Source organism: Baudoinia panamericana (genome assembly GCF_000338955.1).
Source record: "Baudoinia panamericana UAMH 10762 unplaced genomic scaffold BAUCOscaffold_6, whole genome shotgun sequence".
In the NCBI taxonomy this organism is placed as follows: Eukaryota; Fungi; Ascomycota; class Dothideomycetes; order Mycosphaerellales; family Teratosphaeriaceae; genus Baudoinia; species Baudoinia panamericana.
The window spans coordinates 913,289-934,679 of NW_006911262.1; the positions used below are offsets into that span (position 1 = coordinate 913,289).

Here is a 21,391-nt window from a genome sequence, read left to right on the forward strand (position 1 = left end):
GGCGTTTGGGATGGCGTACAATTCGCACACGATCGAGCAACGACGAGGTTCTGGACTGTCCAAGTAATGGGAGCAGAGAACAATGGAGAGCTCTTAATGTGGAGCATTCAGTTTTCATACTAGTTACGGTACCTCGTACTGTTTAGTTCTGACCACGGAGCTGGCACCAGCTGGGTGGGACGAATCATCTGCTATCGAATTGCTGGGCTGACGAAGAACGACCTGACACGGCGCATATAATTACGTTGAAGTGAAGTTGGTAGACATCCAAGTGATGGCGACCCACAAGATGCAATCGCAAGGCACCATAATTTCGAACCTGGAATTGCGTTCCGAATTGAGGGCGCAGAGGCATCAGATGGGCTATCTACCTGCAAACGAGAGAACGCTTAACGACGAACCGAGCGTGGCGTAAATACAGAATCCAAGTCCCATCATGCGTACGGTCACGCAGGTGGCCCGCCCCCGTTATAGCTCACCGCGTGAGGTCGACTGTACACTTAGTGTCGCTGCAAAGCATTCCCACGCGCCCTTTAAAACCACACATCAGTTGCTGCCAGTAGCGCCGGACGCTGGAAGGCCACCAGTGTTCCAACTCGCTGTTGGATTGTTCAATGGGGTTCCAATGTTGTCACCGTACTCGTTAGCGAAGTTGCCTGGAAGAAAAGTCAGCACATCACGTACACTTTCGGTGATATCATGTGCTTACCTGGTGGCCCGTAGTTACACACAGTGAATGAAGAGTCTGTACCAAAGTTGATGAGGTTGCTGCACATTTGTGTCGCGCAGCCAATGCTAGTTGTCGATTTCCACACAATTTGCGAGAAGTGGCCCCAATGCTCGAAGTTGGTCATGTTAGGCTGCGCTACATTGTATAAGCCATCGAACCAGTTGACTTCGCCGTTGTAGAACAACTCGGTGATGATGAGCGAGATGTTTTCGGCGTTAACGCCGGCAGCGATATTCTGGCCGTAGCCGCCTCCGTTCACGTCGGTATTATGTGAGTAGTTGCAGCTAGAGGCAATGATAGCAGCGGTGTTGGCAAGTCCGGTATCCCATACGATGTTAGGTGCGGAATGATTGACGCGGTGAATGTTGTGGTGGTAGACGGCCACGTCTTGGTACGAATCGGATGCAAGGCTGGGAACGCTACTCGCGGCTGCTTGGGTTGAGCTTGAAGCAGCGATGCTGGTAGTGGGCGCCTGGGAAGTGGTTGAGGTCGAAGTGGAAGACGGCTGCTGAGTCGTCGATGGCGATGCAGTTGTGGTCGGGGCCTGGGTCGAAGAAGGAGTCTGAGTAGAACTCGGTGCTTGAGTCGAGGAAGTGGTCGGCGCTGGAGTCGAGGAAGTGGTCGGCGCTGGAGTCGAGGAAGTGGTCGGCGCTTGAGTCGAGGAAGTGGTCGGCGCTTGAGCTGAGGAAGTGGTCTCCGCAACCAAGGTAGACGTCGGGACATCGATAGTGGAGCTAGAGGTCGTGGCCTGGACGGAGCTAGTCGAGGTAGTGGTGGTGACACCTGCCCTGGATCGCGAGTACCGAGACTGGTGGAAACCACGGTAAGCGGCAGTCGATGAGCTCGTAGCGGCCGAAGAATCGGCAGCATCGCTTGTCGCGGACGAGGAAGGCGCAGACCCGCTGGCAGTAACGTAGACAACGTCGGTCACCGTGATAGTATTGTAATCATAGACGACGTCGCGTTGGTGATGGTTGTGGTAAGGGACGGCGAGAGCCGTTGCCACGAATGCGGCTGCAAGAATGGCGGTATGCATGTTGGTAGCGGGTGACAAGAGATGCTTATGGTAATGAGTGTGTTGGTATGAGGATCACAGATCCTTGAATGCTTCTCGGTAATGACTGAACACGAGTTAGTCTTTGCGAACCTGCCAGCAGGGGTGCATGTAGAGGAGCCATGGTCTTCGTGCTGAAAAGCCTTCACACAAAGCGGCGACCAGATCAAGTCATCGAAGGACTGACAATGGACCCGCTTCACTGTGAATGCAATATTCTGCGGAACAAAGCGCATGTTCTCGGCTTAGGGACAAGGGTATCTTCCCAGGTCTTGTGACAATCTCAGACTGAGGCCGTAACATGCTCAATCCAAGGCTAACATGCGCGTTTCTTCCCGTATAAGGGCGATCGGGATAGTCGAAGGTTTACTGCAGGATGATGGGGGCTTCACTTACAGGTATGGAGTGGTGTCCTCGCAGAGGCTTAGCACAGTAATGGCGACTGGCGACGCTGTTGGCTTTTGAATGAATGGACGAGGCGGGGCCTCTGGAAGGAAAACGGTGCGTTGCGAGGGAGAACCGTAGAGTGTACGCAAGGTGGTGTTGACACCTCCATCCAGGAGGGAAGGAGGGCTTATAGAAGCAGTTTTGGCTGCATCGAATAGCTAGCGCAGTTGCCCCCCGGTTAGCCTGAGACGGTGGCGGTCTCCTTCACTTCGGCGTGTGGGGAAGCCACGATGCGCCAACAAAGCAGGGGCTGACGCGCACTCGATCACCACAGCTGCGCCAACCCGACGAAAACCCCAGGAAATAACGGGATTGCGTCGCGGCTGATATCGGTTATGCGAGACAGTGTTTGCTATCGAAGGGAGTACGATGAAACCGACGCGGGCCCTCCCCTTGCATCGTGGTGCATCATATCTTGCTCGTGCCTGAGCAACAGCTGCTGGATTTACGTGCTCGATTTTGTGTGAAAACTGTCACATAGCGCAAAATCAATATTCGTAATATCGATCTTTTTGTGCAGATGTCTTGCATCAAATTGCCTTCAGACATCTGCAGGTACCACAAAATTCAAGGAACAGACCACTCATGATTGGTCGGAAGAGCACTAAATGTAGATCGTCTGCCGTTTGATTTCCCTAGTACTGGGCTGAAGGAGCCGAGAACCTGGGCGTTAAACGGCGGGAATGGCGTCGGATGATCCGCCAGATCTGGCCTCTGCTCAACGCCTTACATGCGCATCTGGACTGCAGGTAGCGATGACAGCTTGAACAGCGCATCGGAGGAAAACACCGTGGCGCTGCGGGTTTCGATAGATCAGCACAAACCTGAATGAGAGGACCGGAAATAGTGGACGGCTCGCTGCTCGGCGTAAGACCCGCTCCAAGACACATGCAAGCGCCAGGGGGCCGCAAACTCTTGTCCTAGTAGCATTGTGTAAGGCCAAGAAAGACTACGCGCGAACTGTCGTGAGACTGTGACCGTCATTGCGACAGCAACGTACCGTAATTGATACGCGTAGGTCCGCTCGGACACAACAACACATTCTCACCGTTGTGCGTGTCAGCTTGCGGAAGGTGTCTCGGGACGCGCCAGGAGCGCCCGCGCCCGCGTTTGGGTGATGTGCCATGTGGACTGAGAGTGGTTGGCTGAGAGAACGCGAGCCGGCGCACTCTGCTGCGTGACGATGGAGTTCTCACCTGTCAGAAAACGGAGCGACTACATTGTTCAACTCTGCCAACAAACACTATAGCCTCCGGCAATGCAGTTCAGAAACCTCTAGGTTGTCAGAAGGAATGATATCCACCAAAAGCTTGCAAATCGGCGGCGTACACGCTTGTGAGAATCAAAAGCAGAACAATTTTACTGGCCGGCTCTGCCAAGGCTATGCCAGCTGCCAGCATGCTTGGCTCCCTCGGCCTTCCAAGTTGAAAGGAATGGTCGCAACTCGCAATCTTTCCATCACCCACGGTGGCTTCGCTAGAGCATTTGGTCCTGCAAAGCACGGAGTCTTTTCAAGGCGCGACTAACATATCCAACCAGGCCTCGGCTGTGGTGGTAGACTCTTGCGAAGAGTGCACCCGACGGTCGAGACGCAGTCACCCGCGGGAACGAAGTTTTTGTGCAACGTCGGCGAAGTGCCACAGCTCTCTCTTTCTGCAACATGCGCGTGCCAGCAAACCCGGTACCCGGAATGTCCGCTCTATGCTGCGGTTCTGCTGTCCACTTCTACTCTAGTCGTGATGTATCAACGTAATACCTGCCGACGATCTGCGGGACACGCTGCGACTGCTCAGTCTTGCCGCTTGGCCGTGTATGGGGTGTGGCTAACTTCTACGACGAGCGCCGCAAGCGCCTTGAGCTGTCTAGACCTGTCTTAATAAGGAATTAGAATGGTGATTATGCAGGCTTGCGCTCTCCAGAGACGTCACTTGTTTTCTAACACACAACCAACGCTGCATCGTCGTATTAGACGCCACAAAGAACCAGGTAGCATGGGCAGGCAAATTGCCCGTCACGTGAGAAAAACATTGCACCCTCAATGCGAAACAGGCAGGCTATGAAGTCTTGGAAACGCACGGAATTGGCTCCTCGATCAGTGCTGCCGGCTACTCTGGCTGCGACGAACCTTCTACTAGAGTATAGGAAACACTCTGGAACGTTTGGTTTCATAGTTAAATAACCACAGCGGCTCGCCTTTTTGGAAACTGCGTGCTCGAAGCCATATCATTAGCTGACTAGTGCATATCGTTCACCAGTGGCATCCAGTCGTAAGGCGCAGCTTCATGGTCGATCCGAAACGGGTGAACACGCATCCATGAGCTAACGTCCACCACAGTCTTCAGCACTTCCAGGTACTGTATCAGCGGCCCAAGCATATCGAGCTGATCCTTGCCACCACAATACTCGTCAATTTTGATCAAGTTGAAAGGTTCGCTGGCCGCCTTCTCCACGGAATCGTCAATTAGCACCGTGTTGTCTTGATCCCAAATCTCCCCCTGAGCGCAAGTGAGGTCTATATCATGATCGCGCCAAACCCAGGAGAGCTGCTTATAGACCTGGACCTTCTCGTTGTATTGGTGAGGAGTCAAGCGCAGCTTGTCACGAGCCCATATGGCGACAAGCTGATCGCGTTTCGTCTTGGTGAAGAGCTTCGCACACATGTCCTTGACATTCTCTGGCCTTGCAGAAGACCAGATCATGACTTTGTGGTTTGTCAGGAGGTAGTGCAAAAACTCGGGGACGTGCACACGTGCGGTGAAGTTGCTGCCACCACCCTTTTTCCGGTGCACTAAAGTGCCGTTCAGATCGAGGACGACAAGCAACCTCCTCGGTGGTCCGCTGCGAAAGGCGGCCTCGCGTTCGGCTTGTTTCAAGTATGTCCAAGTTGGCTCTGGTCGTTTCAAGAGACTCAGACGCGGCGTCGACTTCGGTGATGCTGGCGGAGGCAGACTCAGAGATTGCTGCGAATCGGATAGATCAGCACCAGGCGCCCTCAATTCCCGAACCGGAGTAACTGTAGCCTTGCCGCGCGGTTTACCACCTTTTCTCTTGGCCTTTTGTGCGAGTGAGAGCATGCCCATAGATGAATACCATTCTGCTTCACTCGTGGCGGGCGGTGCTGGTACTTCCACATGACCATCTTCAACACCTGAGGCTGATCGGCTGTAGTCCGAATCATGAGGCTGGACTTGCTGCGCTCCGTACCTGCTGCTCCTATTAACACGATGCTTCTTGTGAATTTTTGATCCGCGTACTGACCAAGGCGATTGCTGCCATTGCTCTGCACGGTAGGCTGAGCCAGGCGTGAATGCTTGCGCATCAGGATGCAGTGTCAGGGCTGGCCGGTTTACTGCATGCCACTGTGGCGTTAGCGGGTCATCGTGGGCCTCACCATACTGCTGATATGGCGGGTATGTGGGATGATTTTGCGCATACTGATAGGCAAGTTGTTGTCCGTAAAAGCCTTGCTCTGCTGAATTCCGTCTTTCGCAGTAGCTGGGACACGCTTGGCCCGTCGACGGTGCGGTGGGACGTAGGTCTTGGTATTGATCGCGGTCCTCCTTCCTGTGGACTGGATTCCCATAGCTTGCGCCGGTTCCGAACTGTTCGGAGTAGTTTCGTCGGGAGTCAGCGAAAGCGTAGACAGTCCGTCCGCCAAATCCGGTAGGTTCGCAAACATAGCCCTGGCCATCGGGTACTGATTCGTACGCCGCTCCGCCATTCTGATCCTGCGGGATAGCTGTTGGAGGCGAAGGATGCGCCTGATCATGCGAAAGAGGGTGAGGTAGTTTCAACCGATGGCGGTGTCCTTGTGAGGGCCACATCTGGTCGATGTTAGAGTCTTCCGCCACATGCACGGATGAGGCTGCGAATGTATACCTTCGGGCGGGAATACATAATGACATCCTTACGAATGTGCGCCTAAATAGGCGAGGCAAGGAAGGCACGCGCAGTTGGGTTGGAGGAAGGTGCGATCGACGAAGTCGCCAGTCGAAGAGACGTGGGGCGCGAGATGGTGGCGACATATATTTGAGACTGCTACTGTACATGACTCACGCTTAAGGGCTACAGTTGATTACTTACCTTATGTTGGTACCTACACGGACTGTAGAGAACGCCATCGCTATGCTTGTTCTCATCTTAAACCTTCACGCTATGCTTAGAGGCCGTCTGCTCGTCATAACGTCAGTACGCACGCCTTAGTCCCTGGGAAATTCATCCTCCAGCTGCAAGCTCGCCTTGACGTTCATGCTCAGCAACTCTTGTATGAGCAGCTTGGCGGCGTACGGCATCGTCATTTTGACCACGCCGACACTGCTTGAGCAGCTCGTGCACCAGTTGTTGTAGCCCATCATTCCACAGGTCTCGCAAACGTCGACCTCGTGAGCGTCGGAGCTTAGCATCAAGCGCTCGAGCAGAAGTTGACTGGCACCATAAGCGATCAGACAGTCTCGCTCCATCTCACCAAGACGTAGACCACCTGCTCTGCTACGGCCTTCTGTAGGCTGCCGTGTCAGAATGGCTCTCGGACCGGTCGAGCGAGCGTGCATCTTGTCCTGCACCATATGCTTCAGCTTCTGGTAGTAGATCGGTCCAAAGAATACGTATGCGGGCAAGCTTTCGCCAGTGATTCCGGAAGTCACGCAGTCCTTGCCAGAATAGCTGAAACCCTGCCTGATGAGCTCGTTGCCCATTTCTTCGACTTTGCTGCCGCCAAACGCAGTGCCATACTCTTGCGTACCCTTCAAGACTCCTGCCTTGCCAGCGACCAGCTCGAGCATCTTCCCAACGGTCATTCGCGATGGGAAACCGTGAGGGTTCATTATAATGTCTGGTGTGATACCACTATCCGAGAACGGCATGTCCGCTTGTTCAGCAATGATGCCCACGACACCCTTCTGACCATGACGAGAAGAGAATTTGTCACCAACTTCCGGCCTTCTCGTCTGTCGAGTCTGAATCTTGAAGATGGTGTGGTTCGATTCAGTGGTGCCAACCATAACCTTATCGGCATAGCACGGATCCGGCAGCTTATAAGACATGTGTTCGGGAGCCCAGATTTGCGCGGAAGCCGCGACGGAAACTGACTGTTGCAAAGGCTTCTCTTTGAGCATGTAGGTATCCCCCGCCGCCAATTGCATGCCGGCCTCGATTATGCCGTCTTTGCCAAGCTTGACATGCTTCGGGTTTGCGTCGTCTCGGCCGGTAACTCGGTCAGTGGCTCCGTTTCCGTACGTCTTGAGTTGTACATTGATCTTCTTAAACACTTGGCAACGACCAAACCCTCGGTCGCAGGACGCCTTGTTGAGCACTAAGGCATCTTCAATGTCATAGCCAGAGTACGACATGACTGCAACGATAGCATTCTGCCCGGCGGGAAGCTTATCATACTTGACCAGCTCAATCGCTCGTGTCGAGACCATGGGCTTCTGTGGATAGACCATTAGATAGAGCAGGGTATCAATACGAGTGAACTGATTGTAGGCAATGGCGCCGATTGCTTGCTTGCCCATGGCGCATTGATAGGTGTTTCGTGGCGACTGATTATGGTGAGGATATGGTATCAAGCCAGCGACAGCGCCTAGGATGGTGAAGGGCTCGATTTCCAGATGAGTGGTATGTTGGGTGATGCCGTCTTCATAGACTGCAATATTTGAGTCATTCTCCTCGTTGACATCTAGATACTCCACAATGCCTCGCGATAGCGCATCATCGAAGCCCATGGTACCTTTACGAAGGGAGTCCAGGAAGCGAGCGTTCACCTTCGACTTGCCATTCTCGACCACGATCAGCGGCCGACAGATTCTGCCCTCATCTGTAGCAATGTGTACGCCGTTGTGGTGGTGGTTGATGTAAATGCTTACAAACTCCGAGATGCGACCCATGCGCCTGAATTTGCGGAAAGCGACCAGGAACTGTTTTGGCTGCCTGGTCAGCGCAACCGGTGTGCCGTTGACGAAGATGATGTAAGCACCAGCGCTGTAGACTTCGGTGCCTGAAGCAGAGGTAACGTCTTCGGCGCCGAGACTAAACGCCATCCGCCTAATAGGTGCTTCGTCGTCGGAGGTGGTAATGTGTGTCATAAGTGCCAAGTTCTTCACTAGGCCGCAAGCTTCGCCTTCCGGCGTGTCGGACGTACACAGCATACCAAATTGCGAGGGCTGCAGCGCACGTGGTCCGGATACTTTGCGAGTCTTCTCAAATTGCGATGTAATTCGTGTCATCATGCCGAGAGCGCTGATGTAGCTCAACCTGCTTAGGACGTGTGTAACGCCAGCCCTGTCCATTCGAAAACGCTTAAGCGCCCAGTTGCCAGTTGATATGGCACGCTCCAAGCCGGTAGTGATTCTCGACTCAGAAAGGTCAATGAGCCTCTCAGGATCGAACTCTTGCGTGGGGTTATGCTTTTTCAGTATCTTGTCCATACTGAGCTTGATCTGCTTCGTAACTTCCTTGAAGAGATCCTCGAATAGCAGGGCAAGCATTTGGCCCGCAAGCTCTAGCCGCTTGTTGCCTACATAGTCCCGATCATCCACAAGCTTCGGATCATGCATCGCCATGAGCACACGGCGGGTCATGAAGGCAATGTAGAGTGCCTTAGGCCTGAAGTTGAGCCCCTCAACTTCAACATGTGGGATTATGGTACCAGCGAGCTTGTCAAGTGCTTGCTGCTTTGGAGATTTGGAAGCCTTGCCAGCGAATGTCGGAAAGCGATCCGGTTTGAAGCGGGATGCAATGTAATCGAGCGCCTGCTCTTGGGTGAAGACACCCTCCAAGGCCGCTTGTTCCAGATTAGGTGCGAATTCATCTTGATATGTGGCATCGTTGCCAGCAGCAAGAAGTAAGATTTCATGATCGGACTGGACGCCCATGGCACGGAGCACGATTGCTACCGGAATGTCTTCGGTCAGAGAATTGTGTTTCAGCACGAGAAGCCCCTTCTTCAACAGCACATAGGTCTTTGTCTTGACGTTGGCCGTGTGACTTGTGACGGATGCTTGGATGATGCCCTTCGCGGATTCGACGATAACACGGTTCTTGCTGAGCTGCTCTTGGACAAGAATGACTTTCTCCTGCCCCCGTACAATGAAGTACCCGCCTGGGTCGATCGAACATTCATTAAGCATGCCCATGTCTGCCTCTGACCTGCCGCTGAGCACGCACTTCGAGCTACGCAGCATCATGGGCATCCGACCGATCATTTTGTTTGTCTTTCGTCTGAGGCCCGTGGAGCTCGACCAGACGTAGTCGACAAAGATTGGTGCGGCGTATGTCATATCTCGCAAACGACACTCGTTCGGAGTGACAGGAGACTCGTGGTTTGTCCGGTCACGATCGTCTTGTCGGTTCGGGTTGCCGACTCTGATACCAGTGAACTGTATGAACCTATCCTTCTGTGCATCGGAGCGGATGTAGCGGTTGGCTCGTACGATCTCCTGGAGAGCAACATCGGTGAAATAGTTGTACGAGTCAATGTGCTGTTTCACGAGACCTTTGACGCGCAGAAAGGCTGGCAGAAGATTCCATTTATCACGAGCCGTATTGATTGGGTCGGTCAGACTCTTGCTGTAGTAAAACGGCTTGAGTAGAGCATCCATGTCATCACGAGCGGCAGAATGCTGAGGTTTCGGAGGATGGCCGCCATCGATAGGCGCAGGCGCTGTGGCGGCAGCATTTCGTACGTTGTTGTTTGGATCGACTTCTGAGGCAGTGCTGTTCACTACAGTATGCTCTTTGGCCTTGTCTCGCCGTACCGGTGGCTTTCGTGGTGCCTTTGTCGTACTCTACCTTACATCAGTGATCTATGCTATATGCGCAGCAATCAGAGGTGGCGGACCTTGGGCGCAGGACTGTCCGCAACCTGAGTTGGACCAGCTTTCTTCGCTCGAGGTGCCATCCCCGAGTGTAAGCCGAGGCTACGATATCAAAATTCGCTTCCACTCACGCCTTTGCACGTTGACTCGACATCATATGCGTTCTGGGGTGGTGAAAAGTAAATGCCAAGGCCGATATACCTGACTCAGCGCTGTTAAGCTTTGCCACAAGCACACCGGAAGCCACTTTGAACGACCGGAGAGCTCCGAATTCCTTCTCTTCTCCGACTCTGCGCCCAAGAACCTCGAGGGCTAAGGATTGTAGACCACCCTATTTTCCAGTTTTGACTGCGCTCGATACAACCACATCGCAACCAGAGCTGGGCTCCGTTTGCGGCGTTCTGACGCAGCGAGAGCTCTCTCGTTGAAGCAGCGAGACTTGGAAGGTCACGCGTGGAGAACGTGATCACTGTAAGACGGTCTCGCTTCGACAAAGCCCACCTCACCCTTCCACTCAACATCGCCCCGCTAACAGCACTACCGGTGCGCAAACGAGGAAATTCGAAGACCAACCAGAGCGGCCTCGACTTTGATCTGGCACCAACCGCAAACGTCACGGTACATGTGGGTGGCAGGGATAGCTAGTGTAAAGTAGCTGCCAGGGGGAAAGGGGATCATACTGCGTGATTCCCAGCGTTACTACTACAAATATGTACATTGTGCCTTCAGCAGTGCCAAAAAGATCTCACGTGCAAGAAGGCAATATCACATAGGGTATAAGCAAAAATATTCCTCTGAGCGGTGGTCTAATTGCCAGCCTTTCCAGCGCCCGTAACGGGAGTGCTTCCCTGACTAATTTAGCATGATGAAAGTGCAGCGCGGTCCCTGCAGGCGCTTGTAGGCGCTACCGCGAAATCGAGTGCAGCGGACCATTGACTCTATCGATGGCGCAACGCGGCTGGAGACGATGGAGGTGAAAGTGCGAAGGATGGAGAGCTCTTAGGGTGTTTCGAGCGGTTACGGTTAAGCTAGTAGCCAAAAACGCTCCCGATTCCTCCCTGCCAAGCCTCGAAGCTCTCCCCATCGCACCTGCTCTACGGGCGAGGACAAAGATCAACACCAGACCCCACATTGCAATGTGGTTCTTCTGACCTGGCTTCGTTCCCTCATCCATACTGTCTTTACCGGCATCGTTTCTGCCTGTACATTCTTTCCACCGTGCATTTTGGGCTTGGGTCGGTGACCGACTGCCGAAACCGGCTCTTTAGCCGATCTCTCCTGTGTGAGGTGTGTAGATTTACCGGCAAGGCATTTCGAAGGTGCCTCGATAGATATGGGCCAGCTGGGCTGATTGACAGGCGCAGGACTCGCAGCTATGGCTTACTACTATGCCGGCATGGCGCCTCAGTCTTCGCGTGACCCGAACGCGCTCTCGCCGCAGCGCAACCCGAACAGACTGAGCGCTAATATGTCAACCACCAACGCTGCGCGCGGAGGGTTGATAAGAAGGTTCACGATGAACGAGTACCCAACTGTCTCGCCCATTGGGCAGCAAAGGAGGCAGCCTGGAACACACGAGCCGGTAAGTAACGGCGCTTCTGTTTTAAGCGACGCATGCACGGCAGCAGGCAGCGGTAGCAGCTTGGATGGTACTAGAGCATTGCTTTCCGGGCCGGGCGCCTCGAAAACAGTCCGGCGTGATAGAGTGAAAGATCGAGATCCATTGGACTTGCGGTCCCGGCAGGGTTTAGCAGAGCCAGACACTGTTGCAAACACAATGGTTCAGGTCGATGGCAAGGTCGGAGAGGTGGCCAGTAGTGCACTTCAGCGTGGGAGTGTTGTGCTTGCCAATGATCTCGTTTATGCCCTTCAACACAGGCTGACAAACACTGACCAGTCAACCGGTTTCGGAAAGCTGGCTCCGGTAGGTTACCGACACCGTTGCCTTGAAGGCTGCCTTTGCTGACAACGTGGCATAGTCGGATGCCGCCGCACGTCGCTACGAGATACTTCTGGCGCAGCAACGCCAGATACAAGCTGACATTGCTGCCGTGGATGCGGAAACACGCCATGAGGTCGACCAGAGCATTAGACATGAGGAGTCGATCGCAGCAATGATGGCATCGAGCGAGCCAACCAGCCCGCCGGAATACGGCAATGCCTTCCCAAACGCGTTCTCGAAGCCGAACCGCTATTCGACTGCCAGCTTGACATCTGTGGGAGGGATCGCCAACAAGGCCAATCGGTCCAGCATTCAATTGACATCTCCCTCAAACACCATGTCACGACCGTACACTTCCGGCAATGTGCACTTGCCATCGCAATCCGTTCCAACCTCTCGCCGCCAGTCCGATGACGAGGACGATGAGGAGCCTTGGATGTATGGGTTCGAGAATACGGCCCATCGTGCGGCAGCAAAGTAAGTGCCGATTGCTCTCCGTATGCGCAGAGTGATTGCAATGTTGCGTTGTGGCAAAGCGTTTCTTGGCGTCATTCGCTTCGCATGTGACCTTCACTCTGAAACGCTCCACCAGCACATACCCACGACATGACAATACCAACAATATCACGGCGATCTTGGCTTATTGTGTCTTTTCTCGACAATAGCGAGATTTGATTTAACCTCCTTCATCTCCACTCTCGAGCTAACAGATCTGCTTTCAGTCCAAACCGCAACTCAATGCCCATAACGGGATACGCTCGCAACAGAAGCAGAGCAGACCGGACCTCATTCGGACCAGTCAATACGAGCGGCTTTCTGCTTGACGACGACGACGACCATCGTACTGTTATACCGACTTCTACCACCACTTCGCCACCTACCGCGAGGTCATATTTGCAAGTCCAGCAGACAGCTGACGGGTTCCCGAAACTCATTCGCCGTGAGGACAGCAACGAGCTCGCGGCCTCTGCGCTAGACATTGCATTTGCCCAAGGTGTAGAGCCTCAGCAGCAGGTTACCGATCGCGCCACGGCCAGCCGTCACCGCATATCGCTTCCACCCAGTGCATTGAGCAGCACTTTCGGCATTGCACCGCTCAACGGAATACTTACAAACGCCGAAAGCAAGCCCTCTGCGATCAACCGTCGCTCGTTGGAGGTCAAGTTCCCTGCTGAACCGAAACGCCCATTGCTAATGGCTGTGGCTTCACCGCCTCGCGGGCTCGCAAACGCGGCCATGCAAAAGCCTTCGCTTTCCACAAATGACATTCCAACGTTAAAGAGCATCAGCAACGACAGCTCATTTGCGAACAAAACAGCTGGCACTTCACCGTCTCGTCAGTCTGTTGTGCCCACTGACCCGTCCTCGCCTGAGCAGCAAAGCATTAGTCGCGTTACCTCCGCCTCGACCGCCAACACCAACCGCTACAGCCAAGAATTTGCGACTGCCGCAGGCCTCAAAGTAGAGGACGACGTCGAAGGTCTGACACCCTCTAACCACTCAGGCTTACAAGCCAACGCCGCGCCTTTTGGGCCTATCGCCGGCACTCACGACAGCCCAATGCAGCATCTCGGCCCGAACGGCATGTCTCCTTTCGCCCAGCAGGCTTACTACAACGGCTACAACCTGCAAATGCTCAACAGCGGGTTCAATAACATGAACCTGGGCAGTTACAATGGTCCAATGCAGTGGCCAGGTCCGCCGTACGCGCAAATCGGCGGATACGGCCAGTACGGTCAATATGGTCACAATGGCCATGCGGCAGCGAGTGCCGGGCGCATACCAGACACACGGATGACGGTGCAACAGCGCCGTCTTGCGAACGAAGAGGCACAGACACGATACAACTCGCTCACTGTCGGCCAGCTCACTGGGGAGATCTACAGCCTCTGCAAAGACCAGCACGGCTGTCGCTATCTTCAGCGCAAGCTCGATGAGCGTGCCGACAACGCTGTGGAGATTGTGTTCGTTGAGATCAAAGATCACATTATTGAGCTCATGACCGACCCATTCGGCAACTACCTTTGTCAGAAGCTGCTGGAGTGCACGGACGACGAGCAGCGCACTGTACTGATCAAAAACTCTGCGTCCAGCATGACAAAGATCGCCCTCAACCAGCACGGCACACGCGCACTGCAAAAGATGATCGAGTACATCTCCACTCCGCAGCAGATACAGATCATCATTGAAGCGCTCCGCTACGACGTGGTATTGCTGATTCAGGACCTCAATGGCAACCACGTCATCCAGAAGTGTCTCAACCATTTGTCGCCTGAGAACGCTCAGTTCATCTTTGACTCTGTTGGCACCAATTGCATTGCCGTTGGCACTCACCGTCATGGTTGCTGCGTGCTACAGCGCTGCATTGATCATGCTTCCGGCTTGCAGAAGGGTGCGCTCGTTGATCAGGTCATTAACAACGCCTTCGCCCTGGTGCAAGACCCCTTCGGCAATTATGTGGTGCAGTACATTCTTGATCTCGGCGAGCCTTGCTTCACCGAGCCCCTTTGCCAGAGCTTCGCGCACCAGGTCGCCTACCTCTCAAAGCAGAAATTCAGCTCCAACGTGGTCGAGAAGTGCATCCGTTGCGCTACCGGCAATGTTCGTCGTGCCGTCATCCTCGAGATAGCTGAGCCGCGTGAGCTTGCAATGCTACTCCGAGACTCTTTCGCCAACTACGTCGTGCAGACTGCGATGGACTTTGCCGATGAGGAAACCAAGAATCTCCTCATGGAGAACGTTCGGCCCATCCTCCCTTCAATCCGTCATACGCCGTATGGCCGTCGCATTGCGACCAAGTTGCAAGAGTATGATGCCCGTAACGGCTCGTCCTCACCTCCTGCATCTGGTGGTGCCACCCCAGCCGACTCGATCTCGTCGATGTCGCCGCCAGCTACCATGAACGGAATCGTTAATGGTGTTCCGCCCTATGGCGCGGGTCTCGGTTCAGCAGGTCGTGCTAACCGCAACGGCTGGGCTGGTCCGCCGCCGCAGTGGCCTGGTTTTAATGCTGGCGCTAATCCGTTCAACAACATTCCCACATTTGACGCGAGAGGCTTCGAGACACCACTCACGAACGGCGAAGTCGCGTCTCCGACTCCGCAGCGTCACAACCATAGCAGCAGCCTACTCGCCAACGGCGAACCTCGCTTCACCAGCCCTGGCTTCTCCGCTCGCCAACCTGCGCCTTTTGGCCACTTCTAAGCGTACTGTCAACCTGCATCCGCATACTGTACCTATATTTTGCATAGTCGGCGCTGGCTTTAGTGACGTGCCGCACTCGACAAGTCTTCAACACTTCCTCCAGTCTCATCTACAACATGAGCTACGATTTCGGACGGCCAGCTCGGCATGATAGATGATTGGCGTCTTCACTTACTTCGACATTTGAGGATGATGGCCCGTTACGGCCTCATCACACAGCTTCTGACCATCTTGCATACGATGCGGCGCTCATCGTGCGATGGATAGCTCAGCCCTGCGTTGCTATTGTACTACTACCCAGCATATGCATGATAAATGCATCAGAGCATGCAGTTACAGTCAGTGTTTGGCGGCACTCTGGCCTTCACCTTGGCCTTTTTGCTTACGGCCTGGTTTCCTTTGTTAGCATTGGGTACGCAGGGTGCCAGTGGTGGCGACCGTTGGCTCTCTTCTACAGCTTCACGGCGCTGTAGCTGTAACACGCTGCATCGATACGAACTACATGTTTATCATACGACGACCGCCAATGCATTCACGGGCTCGTGTACTTATATGAGACATCTGTCTCCCCAGGTCGGTCAAAGCGAATAAACACCGAGGGATTGCGTTGCGTCAGTGGCGACCGAAGCGTTTAGGGTACTGGCTGGGATGGCAAGGCGTGACCCTTCAGGCCTGCAAGGGCAATGCACATCTGTCCAAGAGGTTGGCTGTACTCAAGGTAGATGCCTGTCACGTCATCACGAGTTGAGTCTAATCTAGGAGACTAGTGCCTGCTTGTATGATAGACCAAACAATGACTTGACCTTCGATCCGCCAAGCATCTTTCTGCATTTGTCCAATGCGTATGTGGTAATTCACACCACAGTCGTACAATCGTAGCGTCGCTCCAAGTGCTCTACCAACGCCATCGCCATGCTAGAGAAGCTAAATCCCCAAGGCTGCACCGCCCTGCCTACGTCAAGATCCAACTCCTTGCCCACCGGCCCATGCTATCATGTTCGCGAAGTACTTGCACACGAAGCTCTCAGTCCAGAAGCTGTGCCTGCTGTCGTGCTCCTCCACCAGATTGTGTGCCAACTCGTGACACAGCGTGACCCACCAATACGCTGCGGCCTCCACTCTGCCCTCGCTCGTCTCCATCGAAGCCATGTGCAACTGCTCAAAATATCTCAGATTGCAGAACACGGTGCCGTTGCTATTGAAAGCAATCGAAGAGCCCGACTCATCGTGAAAGATATTAAGTACTGCCGCGCTTAGTGAGAAGATGGTAGCCATCTCCGTTAAGACGTAGGTGAATGAGGCAAGTGCATCGCGGTGTGCCGTCAAGAAGCCACGGGGATCGCGGGAGTGCGGCGAGTTTCGCGAGAGGAACAATTTGATGCCGTTCGGGCCTGTTAGGTCCGAAACGAAGGTAAGGTCGTGACCAGGCTTGCTATCGCAGTATGATGGCGTATCTTTGACCTCGTCGGTATGAGGTCGGGTAAAGAGAGACTGGGAATTGTAGGCACGCGATGATTTAATGGCGGACTGTAACGTTGCGTCCACGGCGCGAGGCGACATGGCCTGCTCTTGCCCAGTAGGAGCTACTGCTCGGCCACGATTGCTCGGATCTCGGGCTTCGTACGGTGGCGGCTCATCGTGGTCACTATTCGTGAGGAGATTCTGCGCCTGATTGCTTTGCTGGATGCCTAGCGCTTTGCTGATATTGCCTAATACGGACTTCTTCCCACGGCCGGACGAGCCAGGTCGCTGCTCTGGTGAATTCGCAAAAGCACCCGGCATTGAGAGCTGCCGGTCGGGCGTAACTGGAGGCTGCTCGGTATGCTCCGCGTCGGCACCATTCCCGGCAGCCTGCTGTTGGTGTACGAGCTTCGAAGAAGCTTCGGCATCAGCCAGCCGCTTCAGTTCCTCCTCCCTCTTCAGCCTCTCGCTTTCCGCAATGCGCGACTCGGCCGCTTTCTGCCGCAATATGCGGTCGACATTGTACCCCTTCGTCTTCAACCTTCTAAGATCGGACTCAAGGATCGTCTCCAACGCCAGGAAGTCTTGTTGCCTCGGCCGCTTGAGCAACAAAGTCATGATCGCGCGGCTGATCTCGTACAAGTCGTACTTGGCCGTGACGTACAGCGTCGCGTCGCGCTTACTCTCACGATGTAGAGCTGCCGTTCGTTTCTCGACAAACTGCATACGGTAGCCCTTCAGCCGCCGTGTGACGTGCAGAAACTCGGTAAGCTTAACGGTGAGGTTCTGCTCGAGCCACTTGGCATCATGCCTAATGACATCGGCGGTATGATCGTGCAGAAAGAGTCGGCATCGCTCGACAATGAGCTTCTGCAGTTTCTGCGCCGAGCTCTGATCTCTAAGCAGAGCTCCCATGCGTTGGTCGTCCTCGACGAGCCGGCTCAGCCAAGGTGTCTCAAGCGCTGAATACAGATTCTCTATGACTTCCTCTTGCGGCGCAGTAAGCAAGCTCGACTGAAAGAGCCGGTACGTCGTGAAATCATCGACAATGACCATTGATGGCGCGTTCGCAAGCGAGTACTCTTTGATGAACATCTCCTCCTCATCGAGATCGCGCACTTTCTCGTCGTCGACCGCTACCGTCTTAATCACTTCCTTCACCGCAAGCAGGCACGGCGCCTGTTTCAGTTGCTGCCACAACGCCTTATCTTTCTTCAGGTTCGCAGCGTTCTCTGCAACTTTGCGCAAGAGCTGCAGGTACTTATCTGAACCCAGCGTTTGCAGCAACCTCGCCGGCTGCCGCACAAGCATCCCAGCAATCTCCGCTGCGCTCGGCTCATGCTTCGAACCAACACGAAGCAGAAAGGAGTTCGCCTCGGCACCAAAGTCGACGAAGTCGAATATGTCGCCGTAAGTGGAGCTGTCGCCTAAAAAGCATGCCCTCGGCGCCACGAATCTCACCGGTCGCTTCTCCGACGGGTCTTGAATGGGTACAATGAGCGCCTCACCCAGCTTCTCCGCGAGATGTCCATTGGGTCCAATCTCATTGAGGCGGTCACCGAAGTAAGCGAACAAGATTCGAGCGGAGGCAGCATTGCCTGGCGGCGCCTTGATGAGCCTCTCCGCTGCCACATCAATAGCCGGGTCCAGCGCCACGCCAAACAGCTGATGGTGAATCTGCAGGTCCTGTCTGAGCGTGCGGAAACGCAAAACGGCGCATTGCGGGTTTGCATAGCACTGAGAGGGCTTGGCGATCAGATTGTTTCCTTCGCCAGCAAACGGTTGTACGGGTAGGAAAGCTTTGTCGATCTCTGCCATGGGATAGCGATTATAGCCATTCTGATACGCGTTAATGATGAAGTAGTTGATGGCTGTCTGCTGGAGCTGGCTTCCAGCCGGCGCCTTGCTGAGGATGTTAACAATATCCATGACTGATGGAAAGGGCTGGAGTCCGAGCGTTTTCAGAAACCGACCTTCAGGGGTGTTGGGTCTGTAGGGTGCAGGCCATTGCAGGATCGGTAGGCCGAGCAAGCGTATCTGGTCTGACGGCTCATAGAGCTCAGACAGGCGGTAAAGCTTACCCTTGCTTGTAGAGTCACCGGACTGCGTTTCCGCCGTGCAGATCGGCGTGTTCCGCAAGCGCTTCAGATCCTCCTGCGGAATATCATCCTTGACCGAGACAAGGTACTTGATCAACTCGACATGGCTCCACTTACCTTCCTCGGCTACGCCAGCCGTGGACTTCGCCATTAGCCTCTCAAAGACTACATTGAGTTCAATCGTCTTGCGAACACCGAGCGCAACCAGAAACTTCTCCTTCACGCCTTGCAGGTTTGTGATGGTGGGCAAGTCGTCGAACAGCTTGACGCTAGCGAAGTATGCTTGCGGTGGCTTACGCATGCCGAGCTTTGTGGGTATCACTGTTCTCGGCACAAGCAGCTCGGTGACGGTTTGCTTGCTCGAGGCGGACAGGCTGTCCCATGCTTTCGACACGACCGGAAGAACCTGAACAGCCACAGCTGGTGTGGCCGTCAAGCTTTGGCTACCTCCAAAGCCTTGGCCATCGCTTTCGATGATCCAGCGCAGCCAAGGCACAATCTGGAGCTCTTCCCAGCCAATTGCCTCGAGCTGCTTTTGGTTGAGGCCTTTCGTCAGCCTGAAAGGTATGGTCTGCGGCGGTGCAGGCATCTCTGCCGGTATCTTCGCGACATTGACGAAGCTCTTCACGCTGCCTAGCTGCAGAACGGGGCTTGGTGACGTATTCACATACTCTGCGCTGATGCTCGCCACAGTACCATCGAATAGCGCTTGCACAGCCTGAGCGTCAAGTTCCTCTCTCGACACTTTGCCGCAAGCCCACTTTACCAGCTCTGTGACTTGCTGCTCCGTCAGCGCCTGAGCCTCCAGCTCCTTCTTGATGTCGCTAGTCGTGATGTCAGAAAGCAAGCCATAATCTTGTATCTTCGTCAGAAAGTCGTTCGCCTTAAGCATGAGCTCCTCTGGGATGACTGGTATTCCTTCCACGAAGCTCAGCTCCTCCGTCGCCACTCTCACTTGTTGACTTGGAAGTACGCCTCTAGTGCTGAGCACGTCGATGCTGGCCTTCTGGTTGCACATCCAGAAGGCTTCTTCGATATACTGGCCCACCTTCGCCGATGGCGTGGACTCTCCGTAGTTATACTGCTTGTATGCGTGAATGGCTGATGGCATGACCGCCGCAAGGTCTTCCTTCGTGACGTTCTTGTTGCCGCTTGCGGAGATTGTGCGCTCGAGCTTCGCCTTCAACTCTGCCATCTCGCCCGTGTACGCTATGCGACAAGCGATACCGGCCACGCGCAGCATCTCTATGTTCCAGTCGCGGACGTGTCGTGCATTCAGATCGATCGACTCACGTTCAACAGTGGGTATGACAGAGGGCGCGGAGATGTGCGCAAGAAGGCCAGTCGTTTGTGCGGTGGGAAAGCCGATGAAAACCTTACCGTTCTTGGTCGGTAGGACAGACGAGAAAATTGCGCTTGATTGTTTCGAGCCTGCTCCAGAAGCTACAGCCGCAGCAGACTCATCGTAGGAAGACGTTAAGATTGCTATTCGGGTATGCTTCGGTGGCGGCTTCTTCGTCGCACGTTCCAGCTCAGCCGATAGCTGCTTGCTCACATACGTCTGCACGTTCACGGTACTGAGTCTCAGGAACACAGTCGCCTGACTGAAGCCTGCCAAGTCTTCTGAGAGCGCCTGTTGAAGCGCCTCCTCGTCTCTTTGCGCTCGCTTCGTCGCCAGGTTCGTGGTCGCCGGACCGCTAGTCAAGCGGCTGAACCAACTGCGCAAAGACCCGCCGGACGTATCCTGCTGGGACAGCGTTGTTGGCATCTGCATGGTCGTTAACGCCCTGTTCCAGCCAACGACGTTCATCCACCGCGCGTCAATTTGTGCACTCTGGTACTCCACATCCACGATCTTCATCAGGCCATCTCTCGTCTTCGGATTGACGTCTTTGGGTATGCTCACGCTGGCTCCGGGCGCCATTTTCTTCGTGAGTGATAAGATGTTCCAGTCGTCCAGCCATAAATCGATGCCTTCCAACCCCACGAACGTCAAGCTTGTCGCCAAGAACTGACAGAGACTCAGCAGCTGTGGCACGGGCGTATTTGGACTACGGTAATCGAGCAAAAACGTAGTACCGTCAGTCGCCTGATCATCCGGTAGCCTCCCTCTTCGTGTGAACAAGCTGTCCTTCTTCCAATAAAACGCCATCGTCTGCTTGCCGGAGCTGACGAACGGCGTCTCGCAGTCCGCAAAAACGGAGTAGAAGCCTACACCGAACGCGCCAATTTTCGTCTCATCGGGGTTGCCCTCCGCTATTCTCTTCAGCCGTTGCCAATCATTCTCTTGAAACAGCTCGCCGTCGTTGCTGACCAACAGTGTCTTCAGCGTATGGTGGAGCAAGACATGCCGGAGGTGGTCGGACTGGTCTTGACTCTGAGGCAGAGGTACTGATGCGGAAGGTAGTGTCTCAAAACGTATCGTCACTTTCTTAGCCTGCGCATCCGCCGCGTTCTGTATCAACTCTCGCAGCGTCGTCCACTCTCCGGAATAGCGAGCCAAAACCTTGTCGATTAGTGCTCTTGTGTTAACCGTAACCGCCTCCTCGTCCTCATGCGAGCCCATAGTCTGCTCCCGCAGGCGGGCATACTGTGACGCAGCCATCTTGCCGCTATATGTATTACGTGCTGAGGGCGCTC

At 54.4% G+C, this 21,391-nt stretch overlaps 6 protein-coding genes across 6 annotated transcripts; 1 reads left to right on the forward strand and 5 right to left on the reverse strand.

Moving 5' to 3' along the window:
• Positions 1-546: 546 nt before the first annotated feature.
• On the reverse strand, positions 547-1,766 carry BAUCODRAFT_148171 (uncharacterized protein; the record flags this gene model as incomplete). Its single annotated transcript, XM_007678399.1, has 2 exons — positions 547-656; positions 710-1,766. 2 exons carry the CDS (start codon positions 1,764-1,766, stop codon positions 547-549), a joined length of 1,167 nt encoding a protein of 388 aa, XP_007676589.1.
• Positions 1,767-4,283: 2,517 nt separating this feature from the next.
• Positions 4,284-6,204, reverse strand: BAUCODRAFT_33948 (uncharacterized protein). The gene is made up of 4 exons (XM_007677926.1): positions 6,111-6,204; positions 5,667-6,055; positions 5,490-5,580; positions 4,284-5,435 (listed from the first exon to the last, which is right to left on the reverse strand). The coding sequence occupies exons 2-4, from the start codon at positions 5,950-5,952 to the stop codon at positions 4,466-4,468; spliced, it is 1,347 nt and encodes a 448-aa protein (XP_007676116.1). The 5' UTR covers positions 5,953-6,055; positions 6,111-6,204; the 3' UTR covers positions 4,284-4,465.
• Positions 6,205-6,244: 40 nt separating this feature from the next.
• BAUCODRAFT_33950 (uncharacterized protein) lies at positions 6,245-10,587 on the reverse strand. The gene is made up of 2 exons (XM_007677927.1): positions 10,069-10,587; positions 6,245-10,015 (listed from the first exon to the last, which is right to left on the reverse strand). Exons 1-2 carry the CDS (start codon positions 10,126-10,128, stop codon positions 6,431-6,433), a joined length of 3,645 nt encoding a protein of 1,214 aa, XP_007676117.1. The 5' UTR covers positions 10,129-10,587; the 3' UTR covers positions 6,245-6,430.
• Positions 10,588-10,757: 170 nt separating this feature from the next.
• BAUCODRAFT_481426 (uncharacterized protein) lies at positions 10,758-11,337 on the reverse strand. Its single transcript, XM_007678400.1, has one exon. The coding sequence runs from the start codon at positions 11,217-11,219 to the stop codon at positions 10,950-10,952; it is 270 nt and encodes an 89-aa protein (XP_007676590.1). The 5' UTR covers positions 11,220-11,337; the 3' UTR covers positions 10,758-10,949.
• An 83-nt stretch (positions 11,338-11,420) lies between these two features.
• On the forward strand, positions 11,421-15,191 carry BAUCODRAFT_24332 (uncharacterized protein; the record flags this gene model as incomplete). The annotated part of the gene is made up of 3 exons (XM_007677810.1): positions 11,421-11,969; positions 12,025-12,464; positions 12,698-15,191. The coding sequence occupies 3 exons, from the start codon at positions 11,421-11,423 to the stop codon at positions 15,189-15,191; spliced, it is 3,483 nt and encodes a 1,160-aa protein (XP_007676000.1).
• Positions 15,192-16,148: 957 nt separating this feature from the next.
• Positions 16,149-21,356, reverse strand: BAUCODRAFT_69858 (uncharacterized protein; the record flags this gene model as incomplete). Its single annotated transcript, XM_007678081.1, has 1 exon — positions 16,149-21,356. One exon carries the CDS (start codon positions 21,354-21,356, stop codon positions 16,149-16,151), a length of 5,208 nt encoding a protein of 1,735 aa, XP_007676271.1.
• Positions 21,357-21,391: the final 35 nt, after the last annotated feature.